We start from the raw sequence: 18,569 nt of genomic DNA on the forward strand, positions 1-18,569 counted from the left end.
CTTCTGCCCGGCCTTGGAGTGCAGAGGGTCCAGCAAGTGCTTTTGATTCATGTTGGGAAAAAAAATAACTGTTTATGAAATGTTTTTGAAAGAACACAGACCCTTTTCAGCCCCGGGGGGCCCAGCTGCCAGCAGAGTGCCTGGGTGGGTTTTGTTCCCCACTCGCTGCTGCCACAGAGATGCACGAGCTGTGACAGCTGCTGATCCTGGCAGTTGCCACCTCCTCCATCTCCGAGGCCACCCCTCCTGCCACGTGGCAGCTCTTGGTGGCACAAGGATCAGCTGTGCCCATGGAGTCAGTCCCGTGCTAAAAGCTGTGGCTCCAGGCACTGTGGTGCTGCCTGGAGAGGGAAGTGCCTGGGGATGTGCTGGAGCAAGGCCAGGGCAGGCAGACAAATGTCACCAGGGAGGTGGCAGTGTGGCCTCGGGCAGGAAGCTCTGGAAGAGGAGGAGAGAGGCTCTGCAGCAGGGGCTCCCTCGCCAGCTGGGCACAGGGACCAGGGCAGTGCGAGCTCGTGTGAGCTGCTGCCACCAGAATGAGTTCTAATACCTCACTTGTGTTCTCCTGATGCTTTCCTGGTGACCCCAATAGCCAAGGGAGCTTATTCTAATCATGCACGGGCAAATCTGGGGGAGAACACCGAGTGCTGCGAGCTTATTTAATTACTCATTTGTCTGACCCACTTCTGTCCCTGTTTGGGTCTGCAGCACCTCACCCACTTCTGTCCCTCACCCAGTCTGGCCTCCAGCATTCCCAGCAGGGGCTGCTGGAGCTCCCAGCTTCCCCTCCAAGGGAGGAGGATCTCCCTGGGCACCCAGGCCAGTGGTTTGGTTTGGCATCTCTCCCTGTTCCGTGGTTTCTGTGGTTTCCTGGCTGCTGCTTCCAGCTCTCCCCCGGCCTGGCAGCAGGGCAAGGTGGGATTCTGAGCTCCCAGATTTACACCGGGTCACCACCCTGGCTCTTTCACCCCAGTCCAGCTTTCTCAAGAACCAGTGTGTCTCTTTTGTTTCAGAAAGTGCATCTCTCCACCCACCTAGTCCTTACTAAATGACACTTGTGAGGGAAGGTTCCCTGTCCCGCCTGCAGCTCCCTGGGGACACAGAATCCATGGGCCTGAGCTCCGAACCACCTCAGTCCATGGGGTCACAACATCACAGGAGGGTTCCCAGGACCTTCCTGCCCATCCCCAAACCCCTCCTGCCTCTCTGCCCGTGTCACCTCCCAGGGGTGTGTGCATCAGATGCCACAGAGCCCAAAGCAGCTCCCCTGCTCCCCGCACACCCAGCACTGCAGCACGGAGCCTAAGGATCAATAGATCTCTCCTCTCTGCTGGCTGAGCCCTGAATTCTGCCTCCTTTCTGCATGCCGTGATTCATTCCTGCCAGGCTGGCTGTGCCCTCCTTGAACTCTGTGATAACGAGTCTGGAGTGATGTAAGTGCTGCAGAATTTACCACCCTGTAAGCACTTTATCTCCAGACACAAACGGGGGGAGGCACGGCCAGATGAAGCCGAGTGACAGGCCAGGAAGGATGTATTGCCTCTCCTGATCCAAACCTCGGCTCCTCCATGGAAATAGGGGTCCCTGGAACGCCATTCCTCATGAAAATTCCACACTGGGAGAATGCAGAGGAGCCTGGGGGAACTGCAAGTGCTGCTGGTGCTGCACAGCCTGACCGAGGCACAAGGACCTGAGAAGACAGCTGTGCATGAGGGGCAGCCGGAGAGGAGCAGGAATCGTTGGGATTATGGATATGGATCCCACAGGCAGCACAGGGGGACTTGAAGGATTCCCTGTCATCCCAGTACCTCTGCTCTGTGCTGTGGCTCACAACAGAATTTAAATTAAAAACGAATGCCTGCCTAGGAAAGCCAGCGGCCAGCCAAGCCCGTGAGCACACAAACACACAAACCCTCTTCCAAGGGCAGCAGGAAAGGCCCTGGAGCTTGAGGCTTCAAACCAGCACAGAAGGGCTGGGAGTGACCTTGTGCTGGCACTCGGTGACTCCAGCAGCTGCCCCTGCCCCAGGAGAGGCTCCCAGCCCTGCCATCCCCATCCAGCTGCTGGCAGGTCCTGCCCACAGAGCCAGAGCTCGCTTTGTTTCCAGAGAGAAATCCATAAACGCTTCAGGTCTGAAAATGTGTTTTTAAGGCCGGCCAGCTGCCTGCTGCCTTCCAGTGCCCGGGGGGATGTGATTCCACAATCCTCAGCAGCACCGAGCCCGCCATGGAGCCTCCACTGGGCCTCCCACATGCCTGGGCTGCAGCCCACCTTCCCCTCCTGCAGCCCAGCTCCCACTGCCTACATCCCCCCTCCCTCTGCCCACATCCCACCTCCCACTGCCCGCATCCCCCAGCCCCTCTGCTCTGCCTTCCCCAGCAGCTCCCTCCCCGTTCCCGTGCCGGCTGTATCCGAGTTCTCAGTTGCGGGATCGCGCAGCTTGGGGGCACCAGCAGGTTGAGGTTGCTCCCGGCTCGCTCCACCTGCGTCCTCCCGGGGCTCTCCGAGCTCCGCTCGCCCCCGGAGTTGGAGCAGACCCGGGCTGCCGGCTGCCCTTGGCCCGCACCGTGCGTGCTGCGACCCGCGCCCGGTGCCAACCCCCCTGGCCGGTCCCACGCCCATTCCCCCAAATTTTCTGGGCTGGTTTTTGGCTCTGCTGAGGGTGGGGAAGGAGCACTCACAGCTGGTGGGCACTGCAGTTGTAGAACTTGAACTCGGTGCTGACGAAGGTCCTGCCCGTCTCCCGGGACTTCAGCTGGAGCACGACGCCGAACCAGTCTGGGGATGCAGAGCAGAGCCCGTCACTCCTGCCCGCGGGAGCGAGGGGACAGCAGCACACCCGGGCTGATCTGCTGCCCACCCGGGCTGATCTGCTGCCCACTGCCCGCCCGCTGAGCCACCTGCTGCTGGGGGAGCCCGGGGTTTCATCTCCCTGCTCCCCCACCCACCAGGACCCCCACCCACACCCTGCCCCTGAGCACCCCGGGGTGTCTGTGTCCAACAATGCCTCCAAAAACCAGCCCCGATGGCAAAATGCATCAGAGACACGGGGGAAACGCTGCCTTGGGATGATTTTGGAATCTCGCCCTGTTCCCTGAGTCAGTCTCCGGTATAAGAAGTGAGACTGTTCTGAGAGGCAGCCCAGGAATAGAATCGTGGAATCACAGAAGGGTTTGGGTTGGAAGGGAAAGATCATCTCATTCCAACCCCCTGCCATGGGCTGGGACACTTTCCACCATCCCAGGTTGCTCCAAACCCCATCCAGCCCTTCCAGGGATTAGGATCCACAGCTTCTCAGGGCATAACGTCCCAGAATTATCTCCTAGAACGGGAGCCACTGCTGGAAACAAGTGAAGCACCAGCGGAGCTCTCCAGGAGCCTCCTCCGCTCTGGGTCAATTAAGAGCAGATTGCTCTTTTGGGGCTGCTGTGGGGAAGCCTATCCTGGCCCTGCTACTACAGGGCTCTGGGCCCCCCGCTGTTCCCCAAGTCTCAGGCTCCATAAAATGCCTCAGAAATACAAAGACATCAGCAGGGAGGCACCGTGGACACCTGGAAGGATGCCAAGGGGAAGATGAGCTCCAAGGCAGTGGCACTTCAGTTACGGGAAGAGAAAATATGACAGCGGTGACATTAATGAGGAGACAACCCAGAGACCAGCAGCGAAACAGAGAAACTGCAGCCAGTACTTGTGGGTGCTGAGCCAGGCCTAGGGGAGATTCCTGCTTCCCAGATTCACCCCGTCTGGCAGGGATGAGCGCTCCTGGCCACCTGTGAGCCACCCTGGAGGGGACAGACGGCTCCTGTCCTGCCCTGGGAGCTGTCTGGCAGCGCAGGGAGGGTGTAAGGACAGGGCAAGCACTCCCTGCTGCCTGCTGCCAGCCCATCCTGCCCTGTGTGGGATGCATTTCCTAAGGATGAAGCTCCCTGGGTTCAATAGGCTTTGACAGGAGCACAAATTTCTCCGGCAGCAGCCCCAAAGGCTCTGCTCTGCTCAGCTGATACTCCCAAAGCCGCCCCACGCTGTCTGACACCGTGTCACCGCTCAGGAGTCATCACTTACCCTGATCCACGGGGATGGCAGGGACATCTTTGGCTGGCGGTGACACACAAACCACCTGGCTGCCCGAAACCTGCCCCTCCACCTCCGTCAGGTTCCCGAAGAGGCAGCTGACGCCGGCGCCCAGGTCTGGAGCGTCGCTCACCCGCAGGCTGAGCTGCAGCGGGGACACCGGGGAGCGAAACAGAGCTGTGAGCAGGCAGAGCTGCCCAGATCTCCCTCAAATTCCCTGTCCCAACTGTTTTCCCTTTCAAAATGACCCCCTCAAATCACCCACCTGCCCTCAGGTTCTGGCCAGCTGCCCTTCCATGGGAAAGGGAGGGGGGAAAAAGGAAGCCAAGGATGTTCTTTATGGATACAAACCCACCCCGCTGAGCCTTTGGGCACTGCAGGTCAGGAGTGGTGGCAATGGCAGATTTTCATCCCCTGGTTGCTCTACAGAAGCTTTGCCACCCCCAATGCCTATGGCAGGACCCTGGGAGCAGCAGTGACTGTCCCCAAACCCCTGAGCTCAATCCACCTCCCTTCCCACCGCATGGACAGGACAGACCACCCTGCCCTGGCCTGGCAGGAGCAAGTCCCCAGTGTCCCCATCACAGCTGGGCAGTGTCCCCATGGCAAACCAGTGCCTGGAGGGCTGAGTCCCCTCTCCCCACACCATTCTTACTCGGGGTTCTGGGGGCAGCCCGGGAAGGGGAGGCAGCAGGACCAGCTGCCACAGGGGGCTGGGGGGCTCTGGCAGCAACAGCTGGGAAGCTTCGCAGAGCCAGGCCTGAGTGCTGCTCACAGAGGAGCTTTTTGGGAAACAAAGGCTTTCCTTTCACCAGCTACAGAAACCAGACCAAGGGAAATGTGAGCTGGGGCACCAGGGGAAGGGGAATTTGTTTCTGCTGTTCCCCCTCTGGCTCCTTCCCCAGCTCGGGTGACCCCTTGGCTCCCCTGTCCTTCTGCGAGCGTGACTTCATGAGAAAACATTTGTGCCAGAGGGAAGGGAGAAAGGCTGGAGCGTGGAGTGTTCCCTGCTGGAGGTGCCTCTCCCGCAGCCCCTGTCCCTGCTCACCGGGAGGCTGTGCTCGGACACGGAGATGCTGCTGGGCTGCACCGTCACACTCAGGCACTGGCTGATGCTCCCTGCGAAGCGGAACGGCTCCTCTGCCCGCTCACAGCGGTCCCTCGGGGAGCACCTGCCACACACGAGCACTCAGCACAAGAACACCCACCCAGAGCACAGAACGCACCCAAACCCCCGGGGAGATGTTCCGCAGCAGGACCTGGTGATGCCCCGCACAGGGAGCAGGTGTTGGGCACCAGGTTAGGAGCAAAGGGTGCTGGAAAATATTCTGTGATCAGCAAAAAGACAAACCATGAGTATCCCATGAGTAATTCCTGCACTGGGACACAACTGAGAGCTGCTAATCCCATGTGCTGGTGGTGTGGGACGAGCCATGAACTCATCATCTGCACACGAACTAAAGCAGAAAGCAGTAACAGGAAGGGACAGGATGATGCCTCTGTCCTAATTAAACCCACACAGCTCACTAATCATCTCCTCCTGGAGCTGAGTGCGAGACACAGCCAGGAATGGGAGCTTCCAGCTGCTGCCAGCGGTGCTTGGCTGGTGCTCATGCCCTGAGCTCCCAGCTCTGTCCCATTCCCAGCAGCAGGGATGCACGCTCCGAGCATGCCAAGGTGGCTGGGACTGCTTCTGGCATTCCATGGGCTCCAGCACGGCTCCTTATCCCTGTTTTCTCTTGCAGGTGTCCTTGGAGCAGAGGGAAATTCCGCTGTTTCCAGCAGAGCACCCACTGGGAACCAAGGGAGGACTTTGAGTGTCTCAAACCAGACTGCGGCGCTGGCATCCCTCCAGGATTCCCTGGTTTATGTCATTTGGGGAAAATCCTTTCCTTCCAACCCCCCTCCATGGGTGCAGATGACAAATGTGCCTTTAAGGTCCCTTCGAACCCACCCACTGTGGGATTCTATGGGACAGTGGGAGTGAGGCTGTTTGCTTTAGATTAGGATAAGTGAGGTTTCCACTTTCCCTTTCCAAACCACCCCCGTGATCCCCAACAGACCCTGGGGCTGCTCTCCTCACCCTCTCCCTTTTGTACCTTTTCCCCTGGAGCATAATGGAGCTAAATATGAATGGTGCCAAAGGAAGAAATATCGAGGTTTAAGTGAATCTCTAAGATAGCCCTAAAGTGAGCTCTTGACTGGAGCCTTTATCTCATTGACTCTCTGGAATGGCTCTTTTTTATCATCCTATTTATGGCAACAGCCCCAACAGAGATAAATAGGCCTGGAGACAATAACACACTTGCAGAGAGCAGCACGGGGAAGTCTTGCAGGCTTCAGATCCCACTGGGCTGGAGAGATCCTGTAACAATCTCCTACAGGCCTCTGATCGCTCCTGAAGAGCAAAGAATCCCTCTGTCCATGCAAAGGATGAACAAATCACCTCCTCCTCTGCCCCTCACCCTTTCAGCCATCCCTAAACACAGTGTGAGCATCACCCCCTGACCCACCACCCTTCCACAGAGCAGCTGGTCCAGCTGGAAGCAGGAATGTGTGAGAATTAAAGGGGAGAGATGACAAATTAAATACAAACACTCCAGCACTTGGGGCCTCCAAACAAAGATGACAGAGGCTTAGAGGAACTGTAAGATAAACTCAATTATTTACAGCTTAAAAAAAAAAGCTAAAAAATGATCACTGCTCTGAAGTGCAGATGCTTGAAGGGAGAGTTGAGAAATCCCATCGGGGAGAAGCCCTTGTTGGGAATAGGTTGATGCCGAAATGTCATGGCCAAAAGGGCAGAGGAAATGACACTTTTCTCTCCTCTTGTCATTGAGGGTTTTGTCTCTGCAAAATGAAGATAACAACCTTTACCTGCCTCCCAGGTGGCTTGTGAAGATCCAGCTCATTAGCATGAGGGAAGTGCTCGGTGATCCTCGTGGAGGAGCTGCAGCAGGAGCAGCAGCAACAGCCCCAGCACAGCCCCTGATGCAGCGTCCCCTCCCCACCCGCTGTCCCTGGGAGGGCACTTGGGGGTGGCTGCCCCGGGGTGCAGAGCCCGAGGGATGGGGAATGCCCAGGGACGGAAATAATTCCGTTCTGACAAAGGAGCTGTGGCAGTGAAGACTTTTGAACAGGACTGCAAAAAAGAGCGGCTCAGCTGTAGGGCAGGACAGGCCCGTTTGCAAAGGAAAACAGCTGAAAAACCCCAAAGGATGCCCAGAGTGCCCTGAGGTGCTGCTGTGGGATGCTCAGAGCTCTGCTGCTGTCCCCAGCCCTTCCCTGAGAGGAGCCTGTGCGATGCTCAGGGGCTGAGCTGCTTCTCCTGCACCTCCCCAAGCGTGGCCATAAACCAAACGCGCTGTGGGGAGCTGCTCTGCACCCCAAAGCCCCGAATCCAGGCCGGATTTGCGGAGGAGCCTGCAGCTCCCCGCTCCCCTCCAGCACCTGCTCCTCAGGCAAGGGGCCAAGCGCTGCTGTGCGGGGCCCTGAACTCTGCCTCCCCCATTGCCACGCTCTCCATGCAGTAACGGGGCCGCTCTGCGAGCTGGCACGGGGCCGGAGGGATTTCTATTCCCCTGCTCCAGCCTTCCCCAGGCCTTCCCCTCCTCCCCCCAGCTCCTCTGCCCGGTGGTCTCCCTTCCGCCTTAGGAAGTGCTCGTTATTATGGCAGGGCAGAGAAAGGAAGGGCACGGACACCTCCTGAATGCAGAGAGAATTTCCTGGAGTTCCCCTGGAGAAAAGCACCCTCAGCCCTTTGTGCCTGGCAGTGTGAGGGGGGCTGCCAGCTCCGAGCCCGCTGCCGGATCCCCCCGGGAACGGCTGGAGCAGGGACCCCTGACCTCCCCTTGCAGGATTTCAATCTCCTTTCCTGGCGCATTTAAAAGGGCTCCGTGCTCTGCTCTGCGGCTGTAACCTCGCTGGAAGCAAAGCCCCACTCACGGAATCACATCTGCTGTTGCCTTTTAAAAAATTCACATTATTTGGGATTTACAACCTGGGCAAGGAGCAGGAGTGTGCAAACCACCAGCAGGAGTGTGCAAACCACCAGGAGGAGTGTGCAAACCACCAGCAGGAGTGTGAAAACCACCAGGCCTCCATTCCCACCAGTTTAAATTCTGGTTTTCCATCGTGTCCACATCCCCCTGCCCACGCTGTGGGCGACCCACTGCTCCTGGAGCAGGAGTTTATTTCCCTTCACCTCTCCCCGGGAGCTCAGGGATGTCCAATGGCATCTGCGCTGCAATGCAGGGAATGTCCGAAGGAGAGAAAAATGGATTTAAGGAACTTCAGCCTAATTCGTTTTGCGTGGGAGGCACTCCGAAGCCTTGAAAGCTGCTTTTATCACCAGGAAACAGCCAAGGCTGGACTTACATGTGGTGGAGGGAGCACCAGCCGCAGTGGGGGTCCCCCGAGCTCAGGCACTCCTGGCAGGTCGTGTACTGCTCACAGGACTCCACGGGCACTCGGGACACCTGCAAGGGAACCACACATTCTCAGAGCTGCTCTCCCACAGCTCTCCCAAAGCCAGGGCAGCCCCAGGTCCCGCTTCGCCCCTCGGAGTCACGGAACACAACAGCAAATCCACAGCCTGAAATGAATTTGTTCCAACATGCGAGAATAGGAATTATTGGAGACTGAGACATGAGGTCACCCTGTGCCTTGGGGGAGTCCTGGGCACACAGAGCCCCAGCCGGGCTCCCACGGCGCCGTCGGCTCCTCAAACCCCCCTGCCCAGACCTCCGCTGTGGCTGGAGCTGAGCCCTCTCCTCCCTGATTTACGCTTTGCTCTCTCACCCTTCTCCCAGGGGAGCTGCTGCAGGCAATAAATCACGGGCATTTTGGCAGCTTGTTTAGTCTGGGTGGGTGTTTCACTGCTTTGGCCCCTCTGAGCCCTTCCAGCAGCAGCCACCCTGGCCCCAAGCCTGACCCCCTGGGGATTGCTGTCCCTTCCAGGCAGGGATGCCACGGAGGGAAGCACAGGTGGGAACAACCCCAAACACTGCTGTAAACCCCTCTCCCACCCACAGCACATGAGGAAGGTCCCTGCCTGATGCTGAGGTGCAGCACGGCCCTCACCTATTTACCAGCACTGAAACCCCCAAAGGCTTCAAAATGACACCAGGCTTTAACCACAGGTCACTGCTTGGCTCCAGCAAAGACATTTTTAACCTTTTTAACCACTTGAACTTTTCCAACCCATCCTTTGCCGCCTCCAGCAGCAGGGTGGGCTTGCATCCCGTCTCTGCGCAGAGCTCCTGCTCTGTCCCTCTACAATGTATGGAAGAGATTCCTTCCTATAAGGTTGGGAGGCACAGGAACAGGTTTCCCAAGGGGCTGTGGACTCCCTGTCCCTGGAGCTGTTCAAAGCCGGGCTGGACAGACCTTGGAACAACCTGGGAGAGTGGAAGGTGTCCAGGTGTAACCATGTGATCTTCAAGCTCCCTCCAGCCCACACCATTCCGTGATCCTGTGGTTCTATTTCCATTTCTCCCACCAAATACTGCAGATAATCCTCTCCCAGCCTCCCTGCAGCGCTCGGGCCCTGGGAGCGATGCCTGCAACTGGCTGGGAATTCAAACAACTGTTGGATTGCACCGGCTCTGTCCGTCAAAACAGCACCCGGCTCCCAGCAGCCGGCTCTGAAAGGAGCAGTGTCTCCCCAAACAACGGCCACTGTCACGCCAAGTGCTGTTGACACAGTGAGAACCCAGTTCCTCTCTGAGGACGACACCAATAGGGCTGCTATTCTTCTTGTTTCCTCAGCCCCACTCAACAGCTTTTCCTGGAACAGAGATCGCCCGGGGAAGCGCGGGGTTGGTGTTTTCTCGCCGACGTGGAGCCCGTGGGATGGGTGGAGGGCTCGGTTTGGGACCCTGGAAATGAGGGGTGTGAGGGGCAGAGGTGGGAATGCCCTCAGCCCGTGATGGATGAAAGAGCTTCGGGAATGGAGAAGAGAAATTCAGGGTCAGAGGTGGAAATGAAGGGCTTGGGTTTGATTCCTGGCTGCAGAGGGGGCCTGGGGTGTCCTCGCAGGGTCGGCACCTTGAGTGGCCACAGGTCCTGTGTTTTTTCCTGCTTTGCCTCTCCCTTCTAAGAAGCAAAAAGCACTTTAGGGACAGCACAGTGAGGTGGGACCGACCCCAGGGGCTGGAGGCAGCACAGCCCCCCAGGACAGCCCAGCCAGGACTTATTCCTGCACCCTGCCTGGTGCTGAGACTGCCCACATCCACCCCACCCCAGCATTTCCCAGTGCAGACCAGTGCTGCAGCCATCACGCTGCTCCTGGGTGGAGAACCAGAAGCAAACACGTGCTCTTCAAACCAAACAAGCATCCCACAGCTCTCAGCATTCCCTGTGGGAGACACCAGCCAGCACAGGAGCACCCAGGGAGGTCGCAGGGTTTCCCCTAAAATCTGCCCAGCACGCTGAACTCGGACCCGGCCTGGAGGTCAGGACAGCCCCAAAATCACCCAGCACTGTGGATCCCCAACAAAGGGAGGCTTGGCAGGATCTGTCCCTGTGATTTAAATGCAGCTCAGGGCTTGTTTCGTGTTTGTGAGGAGCTGGATGCTCTCGCTGCGCTCTATAAATAACAGAGGATTGGAATTATGTGAATAAGAGTTCATTAGAGATGATTTGATGTTGAGAGCTTCGTTTCTTTTTCTGCTCAGGAGCTGCGGCTTCTGCACATGATAATTCTTTAAAAACCACACAGAGATTTTGAACAATGTCTCCAGAGGAGCATCTGTGTGAAGGACAACAGCCAAGAATCCAGCACTGCTGGGGGATCTCCTCACTCCTGAGGGCACAGCCCTGCTCCCCCCCGCCTGACTGTGACCTCTCTCCCTGCTCCCTGTGCCAAAACGAACCTGCTGCTCAACCATTAAATGATAAAGTCTCATTACTGCTTTCCATGACTGCCTGACCCATAAGAGCAGCAAAATAAAATAAATTAAAAAAAAAAAAAAAATCGATACGGTCTCTCCAAAACACATGAATTTCAACTCTGCCAGCCCCCGGAACAAATAAGTGCAAGAAACCAGTTCCAAATAAATAAATAAATAAAGACCTAAAATAAGCAGCCAAAGCAAAGTTTCCACAGCTTTTGCGTGCTACCAGCCCAGGCCTGTGACCTCCCGTGGCTGGAGACAGCCCCTGGAGCATCCCACAGCCACGGCACGCTGCCCACAGACCCCTCAGGGGGCTGGAGTTCAAACAGAAAATCAATTTTTAATGACTTTGGGGAGTGGAGTAGAGATGCCAACTAGTTCAGTGTAATTAAAGCCATCTATCACTCACTGAGCAGGAGCCCAAAGTTGATGAACTTTCCAATGAGATTTGATTCTTTCCTTTATTCATGAGAAAACTCCGCTTTGTGCTGGGGCAGGAGACGTGGAAAAGTGTGGGAAGGAGGAAGGAGGATGCCTCAGTTGCAGCCATTAATGTGTCAGGGTGACAGGGAAAATAAAGTGAGACTTTCTCAGGGGCTGTAAGAAGTTTGACAGACTCCTGCTCCCGCTGCTCCTCCTCCTGTGCCTCCATGCTCAGCTCCAGGTGGAACATCCTGCTGGGCACCTTTGCCAAGAAAAATCCCAGTGTGCAGCGATGGGAACGCTCTGGCTGTGCTGAGCAAGACACGTGGGTGCAATCTGCTTTGGGCTGTGGAAATTCCTACCTGGAAACTGCTGTTCCTGACTCGTGGAGATCTCAGACACACCGAGACTGACGCCAGCAATGAGTGTGGAAGGACCAGGAGCGAGTGGGATGCGCGAAATGAATCCTTGGGGCAGAGCCAGGGCACAGAGGAGAGGGGAAAGGGGGAGTTTTAGCCACAAATAACTGAGGAGCATCCCCAGGATGCTGTGGAGCTCCCAAGGGTGGGAATGGCTCCAGGATCAATCCCTGTGCCACAGGAAGGCACAGAGCAGGTGAGGGGCAGCTCTCCCGCCAGGTCCAGCCGCTCCTGCAGGACCAGCTCTGCTCTCCCATGCCCCCAGCTCAGGGAGGGTTCTCAGAGCCCCCGCCGGGCTGTCAGAACCAAATCAATGCCTGGAAGTTCTGGCAGAGAAGCAGCGAGTGGGAGAGGACACGGAGACAACGTTGCCATGGCTACGAGGCGATTATTTAATTACGGCGCTGCAGATGCACGCGGAGAGAGCCCCTTCAACTCTGATCCAGGCAACCTTTGCAGAGGTTTGGCTTTGCTGCTCTAAGAACCTCATTAACATCTGATGAGGACACGCTGTGTTGGAGCACAGGGGAGCAGATCACTCCCCGAGTGAGGGATCAGAGCTTCTCCAAACATTCCCGTCTCCTTGGCTCCCTCACACCCTCCGCGTACCGCGCCAGGCTCCTGAGGGAGGTGATGAAAGCGAGGACAGCCTCCTCTGGGAAGCAAGGAAGACTGAAAAAATAGCAAATATCCCGAAGTGAGGCTTGCTCAAGCAGGAAAATTGTCCTCAAGCCAGAGTTTCCTCCATCCATCCGGCCCAGCATCCCGGCAGGGCTCGGAGCAGCCTCGTGTTCTGGCACACAGGCTCCTGCAGACAAACGCTTTCCTGTGGTTTACCACGGCTCGAGTTAATCATCACATCAATATGGAACATCTGAGCGGGGTTTGTTGGAATAACAAAGTGCCAGGCAGAGATCCCAGCCCTGCTCCCAGGAGCAGCACAGGCTCGTGCAAACCTGCAGGAGGGGAAATGGGTTTTCATCTCCAGCGCGGGCTGCACGTGACCATCCATGGGATGCTCGGTCTGTTCCCTCTGGCAGCTCCTCCTCTGCCCCGGCAGGCGACAGTGACACTCCGGGGCTGCAGGGTGGGCCTGTGCAGGAGGTGGCACAGGGGCAGGTGCCCCCTGCCTGGCACAGGCACCAGGTGTCCCATCCCTCACCCTCCCTCGGCTCCCAGCTGTGGGTGGAGGCTCAGCCCAGCATTTGGGATCCCATCCTGGCATCCACCCCCTGCTCAGACTGGCACACCAGTGCCAGCTCTGTGTGACAGTCACTGCTCCAAAGTGCCTTGGCAGCACCAGCTCTGCCTCCTGCCTCGCACGGACCATCTGCATCTGGGAATTGTGGGGCCAGGGATGCACGGCCGCCTCCATCTCCGTGTGCCCGCTGCCTCCAGAGCTGGAAAAGCCTGGTGCACACACAAAATCGGGAAGCAATTCTTTCATCTTCAACACTGAAATAAAATCTGGAGCGCAGACCTGGCTGAGGTATTCCCAGGAGCTTCTGGAATGGCAAATGCAGCAAAATTCATGGATTAAATAATGAGGTGCAGCCTCACATTCATTCCTGGCTGGCTCCTCCGAGCTGCTCCTGCCCCAGGGTGCTGATGACAGCCTGGTGTCCCCACACGGGGATGGCAGCTGGGGAGGACAGGACCCTCAGCAGATCCTCCTCTGTTGGGACACTAAACCACTCCGTGTCTTGCAGAACTGACCCAGAGAACCTCTCCCTGACAAGAAAAGGGAGTGGTGAGGGTGTTCATGTGCCAATAACAAGGAGTGGGATGCTGAAGGTCACCCCCACAGGGACAGGGTTAGGCTGTGATGGATCCACATCCCTGGATCCCTGGAAAACCACCACACCTCAGGGGAGCTGCAATTCTGTTCTTGACTGAACGGAAAGGGTCAAATGAGTTCCTGGAAATCAGGATCCTGATCCAGGCAGGAGCTTCCCTGCTCCTCCCCAGCCAGGGTGACACAACCGCCCTGCTCCTGTGGGAGTCCCCTCTGGGCTCGCTCTGGATTGTGGGGTGACGTGTCTGGAGCAGCCAGGGGCACATCCAAGTGCTCCTGCCAGGGGACATCACTGCTACCATCACCAGTGGCTTCCTGACATGTTGGCACCATCTTCTGACACCGCTGGGCAAGGCCACCCCGCTGATGAGCACTGCCCTTTGCAGCCTGATTAGCCCAGGCCTCAGGGGAACTAATTAATCAGGATAAAAGGGGGGCAGCCTTCCAAAATTTGGGGGCTCAGGTGGAGATCAATCCAACACAGCAAACTTTCATCTCACATCAGTTCACGGCCTCTGCGTTCCGTGCTTTGCCTGGCTGCCACGGAACTCCTGACGTGCTCCCTGCAGTCATTTAAAAGTTTTAACAGAAGCTCAGAAAATTAATTAAGGCGAATAATTATAAAGTGTGCACTTCTTCCCCTCTCTGTTTGGTGAGAAAACGGCACAAATAGAATTTGGAATAATTTTGGAGCGGTAACCAATGTAATTAGGTGTTCAACACTCACAATTGGGCTGTGCTTATTGAAATTACTGTTTTAGCTGGAACATTTTGCCAGAGAGTCATTAACAGCACAATGCTCCCATTCCCCAGGACTCTAATTAGGCTTGGATGCCTCCAGCTCAGGGATGCCCAGCCCTGCTGTCCACCCAGCACTGCAGGTGATGCTCTGTGGGCACCCCAGCAGGGCTCCCTGGGCTCCTCCCAGCTCCAGGGTATGGGTACTCAGCCAGGAGGAGTGTGGGGACAGGGATAGAGCCCCTGGCACAGGGCAGTGGGAAGAGAATCCACCCTGTGAGGGTGGGCAGGCCCTGGCACAGGGTGCCCAGAGAAGCTGGGGCTGCCCCTGGATCCCTGGCAGTGCCCAAGGCCAGGCTGGACATTGGGGCTTGGAGCAGCCTGGGACAGTGGGAGGTGTCCCTGCCCATGGCAGGGGTGGCACTGGATGAGCTTTAATGTCCCTTTCAAGCCAGACCTTCTGAGGTTCTGTGATATCCTGAAGGTGGGGATGCCTTAGAGGGGGGACACACCTTGGGAGGAACGAGAGCTCCCAGCTGGGAACACCCTGAGCATTCATCAGCAACATCCCCGCTCCGAGCACCTGCCTGGGCTGGCTTGGAAATGATGGAGCCTCCAAAGCCGGAGTCCCTGCAGCTGAGTCCGAGCAGGGATCTCCGTGCTGGGAAGCTCAGACACCCAGCTCCTTCTGAAAGCCCTGAGTCTCTGGGGTGTGGATCCCAGGGAAGCTCAGAGCCTGCTGCCTGCGGGTGCCTCCAGCCGTCTGTTTCTCCTGTCTCCCCAGGAAAAGCACACGCCAGACAGCAGAGCCCCTTCCCCCAAGCTGCCAGCCTGCAACTCACGAATTCACTGAAGTTGTTAAAAAGGATTGTGGCAGGCTAAGATAAAACAGAAGAGTTTAAAATGACAAACAGACTCCTAAATGGGACTAGAGTCTTAATGAAAACAGTAATGAATGAATGAGGCAAGCAAATATTCCCCATTAATATTAGACAGATAGATTAGATCCCTGGGCGCTGCATTTAAAACCGACATGAAATTACTTCAATTACTCTGCATTGATAAATTACAAGGCCGTATTTACTGTTAAAACACATTTCCTCCACCCTCCCCCATGCTTGCTTTGGCTTCTGCTTCTCAAGAGGGAGAGGAGATCACTGAGAGGATGGAAAACGCACGGGGCTGGAAGCTTCCCCCACTTCCCTCCTGCCCGCAGGAGAGCTGGGCTGCTCAGCACCCACCCAAGGTGTTCCAGGCCACCTGCCCCAGAGCTCGAGGCCCATCAGGCTCAATCACCACCATCAGCGCTGCTGTTTCAGCCCTGGCAGCGCTGTGCAAGAGCCAAAGCAATCACGGACGAGCCACTTCAAACCTGATGCTCACAGCATCCTTCCCTCTCAGAAATTCACTCCGTTTCCCCTTGCTGGTGGGTACAGCTGCTCAGCATCCTCCTTTCCACGCTGGGAAAGTGAGATTAACCTGATCAGAGGCCTCTTCTAATGAAGAGATCATAGAAGGATAATTCCTGGGTGTTTGGTGGCATTTACATGCTAATGATGAAAGGCACTCCGGTAAAGGTAATGTCAACACGAGTCCCTTGTCCTTGCATCTCAGCCTCCAGCCCAGCCATCTGTTCTCAGGGTTCAGAAAAGCCCTGGAGAACAGGTTGCTGCTAGAAAAGCTGCAAAAGCTCCTTCCCAGCTCTGCTGCCTCGGCCTGTGAAGCTCCGTGCCTGGCTGGAGTGTCCTCGAAGGCTGGGGATGCTCGGAGCCGACGGGATAAACAGAGCACTGGGAGCACACCCGGGCTGCACTGCCCAACCACTGAGGTTTTACTGCTACAGGATCTTAAATAACTGCAAAAAACCTCTCACTCAGCCCCAGCACATATCAGTAAACAAGAAAGACATAAAATATCTCATTTCAGGGATCCAGGAGCAGCCGGAGCGCGGAGCAGCGAAGCATCCAGAGATCCTGAGCTTAAAGCCCAGGTCCCTGCTGCAGATCCAACATCCCGTATTTCCTGAGGGAGAGGAGGGGAATTGCCCCCCACTTCCCCCCAGCTGGGATGCGATCCCTTTGGGAAAGGCCGCACAGCAGCTCCTGGTGACTCTGGCTGGAGGATTCATCGAGTGTGGGAATGGAGGCAGGAGGGCTGAGGGGGCCCCGTGTGCCAGGCAGGGATAAATCCATTTCCCAGGAAGGCAACAAACCCAGGCTTGGTGCATTCCCAGCCCGAAACCAGGGGTAAAACAGCCAAGCGAAGAGGGAGGAATGCACAGAGCTCGTCCCACAGCTCGGGGGATGGATGACCTTTCCAATACCATACCTGTATAAATCTTATTTAATGAAATAAAAAAAAAAAAAAGAAAAGAAAAGAATAGATGAAGGTTAAATCATTCCCTGCAGCGGATTTGCACTGAAAACAAAGCCTGTTCAGACAGCGGCTGGTTTACACAACAGCCCTTTAACATTCCTTTCCTAACGACGGGGGTGACTCCTGACCAGCCCTAACCACAGGATGAGTGATCCGAGCCCCCGCAGCCAAAGGCAGCGTGCCAAGACGGAGGCAAAGGAAACAGCTCCAGCCTGGGGTTTGCTTTAAACACACAATTAGGGGTTTCGCTGGGTCACGAGTCACAACACGGCGGTTTTCACCCATCAGGCCTTCCCCACCACATCCCCGTCCCTCGGGACATGACTTCATTTGCGGTGCCACCACAAGTGAGCACTTTAAACACCCCCTGCCTCTCCCTCCCGCACCGCAGAGCAAACAGCGCTGCCTGCGGCTTGGAAGTGCCCCTGGGAAAGTGGGAGCACCAACCAAGGGCCTCCCATTGCGGGAAATAAAAGCTGGGATGGGTTTTGTAGGCAGAGAAGGTCGGGCAAAGGGTTTCGCTTTGATCTTTACCTGCTTCTCCTTGGGCTGCTGTTTTGCTGCACGGGAGATGCGGAATCACAGAGCAGCTCTGGGGCTGTGGCGCTGCTCTGACGGGAGGCTCAGAGCTCAGAGCTTCCACACAAACTTCAGCATTGCTGCATTAATGCTCCCAGGGCTGCCACTCCAAGTCACTTGTCCCTGGAAGCCACATCAGCTCCTGCTGTAAACAGTTGCTTTGACATCAGCTTCTCACTGTCCGGATTCAGCACTCAGAACGGTGGCATTTTGGGCAAATAATGCCATGAAACTATTTCTGCTCCATCAGAGCCAGAGGAACTTCTGCATATATTTCCATAAATATCACTGGCGTCAGTACAGCAACAGACCCAACAGACTGCGAGGGGGATCCTGCAGACTGCTGCTGAGCCTACCTACAGATCAGCTCCAGGAAAAGCTCTGGGCTTGGAAGGGATTGCAGAGGACAAAATTAACCGACTTCTGTGGGAATTGGTAGCCCTCAGCTCCCAGTGAGGCTGGGAACCAGGGGGAATCATTGCCCCAGCAGGCTGAAAGTGGATGGCATCGAAGGGACTTGCAGGGATCAGTTGGTTAAGGACAACTTGGGAATGCCAAAAACCAGGAGAAGAGCTGGTGGATCCATGACCTGCTCTGTCTTCCGCCTCTGGCAGGGAGCAGGGCACAGGGACCTACCAGGGTGGCTCCTCCTGCCGTGTGAAAGACATGAAACCATCCCTTCTGGACCAAACCTGGTCCCTGGCACGATGTTTTCCAGCTGCTAAACTCCCACTGGGGGCGAATCCCCACCTGTGCGTGGGGGAGCAGGGCTGGACGGGGATCTTCCCTCACCTCAGCCGCCTTCCCGCTGGGAGCCCGCGCTGGAGCAGCTGCTCCGAGGGCATTTCTCCACAGGGTGGCTGGCAAGGGACGGGGTTAATAGGCCCACTCCACGTGTGACCTCTCTTCCCCCTCTCTGAGAGCTCCTAATTACCCAGCTGAAGGAAGAGGGGCAGCCCGCGGGCTCTGCCAGCCCCCGGTGCTCACAGCACAGGCTGATGGCATCGACCTCGGCACAGCAATGCCTTCACCCCAGGAGAGATCCCAGGAAAGGCAGCTCCTTCCATCCCACTCAGCTAAGCAGGGCCAAAGCCTTGATAAAAGCACGAGCACCAGCAGGTCCCTTCCTCCAAAAAGGAGAGCAGCTTGGGGGGATGAATAAAGAACGCTGCCAATGAAAAGGTGCTGCGATGGCTCGGTCCCTGCTGCCCCGGCAGCCTGACAACCAGCAAATGAACCTCGGTGGTTTATGTGCTCCCCCTCTTTATTCTT

General features: G+C 56.6%; 1 protein-coding gene across 1 annotated transcript in view; it reads right to left on the reverse strand.

Moving 5' to 3' along the window:
* Window positions 1–18,569, reverse strand: part of PLXNA2 (plexin A2) — a 140,026-nt gene that overhangs the window by 52,534 nt on the left and 68,923 nt on the right. Inside the window, exons 5-8 of the mRNA XM_068995557.1 lie at window positions 8,449–8,549; window positions 5,120–5,243; window positions 4,063–4,216; window positions 2,682–2,778 (exon numbers count right to left, since the gene is read on the reverse strand). Of these exons, the coding sequence (XP_068851658.1) occupies window positions 2,682–2,778; window positions 4,063–4,216; window positions 5,120–5,243; window positions 8,449–8,549 (476 nt within the window). The remainder of the gene's footprint in view (window positions 1–2,681; window positions 2,779–4,062; window positions 4,217–5,119; window positions 5,244–8,448; window positions 8,550–18,569) is intronic.

Source organism: Aphelocoma coerulescens, chromosome 26 (assembly GCF_041296385.1).
Source record: "Aphelocoma coerulescens isolate FSJ_1873_10779 chromosome 26, UR_Acoe_1.0, whole genome shotgun sequence".
Lineage (NCBI taxonomy): Eukaryota > Metazoa > Chordata > Aves > Passeriformes > Corvidae > Aphelocoma > Aphelocoma coerulescens.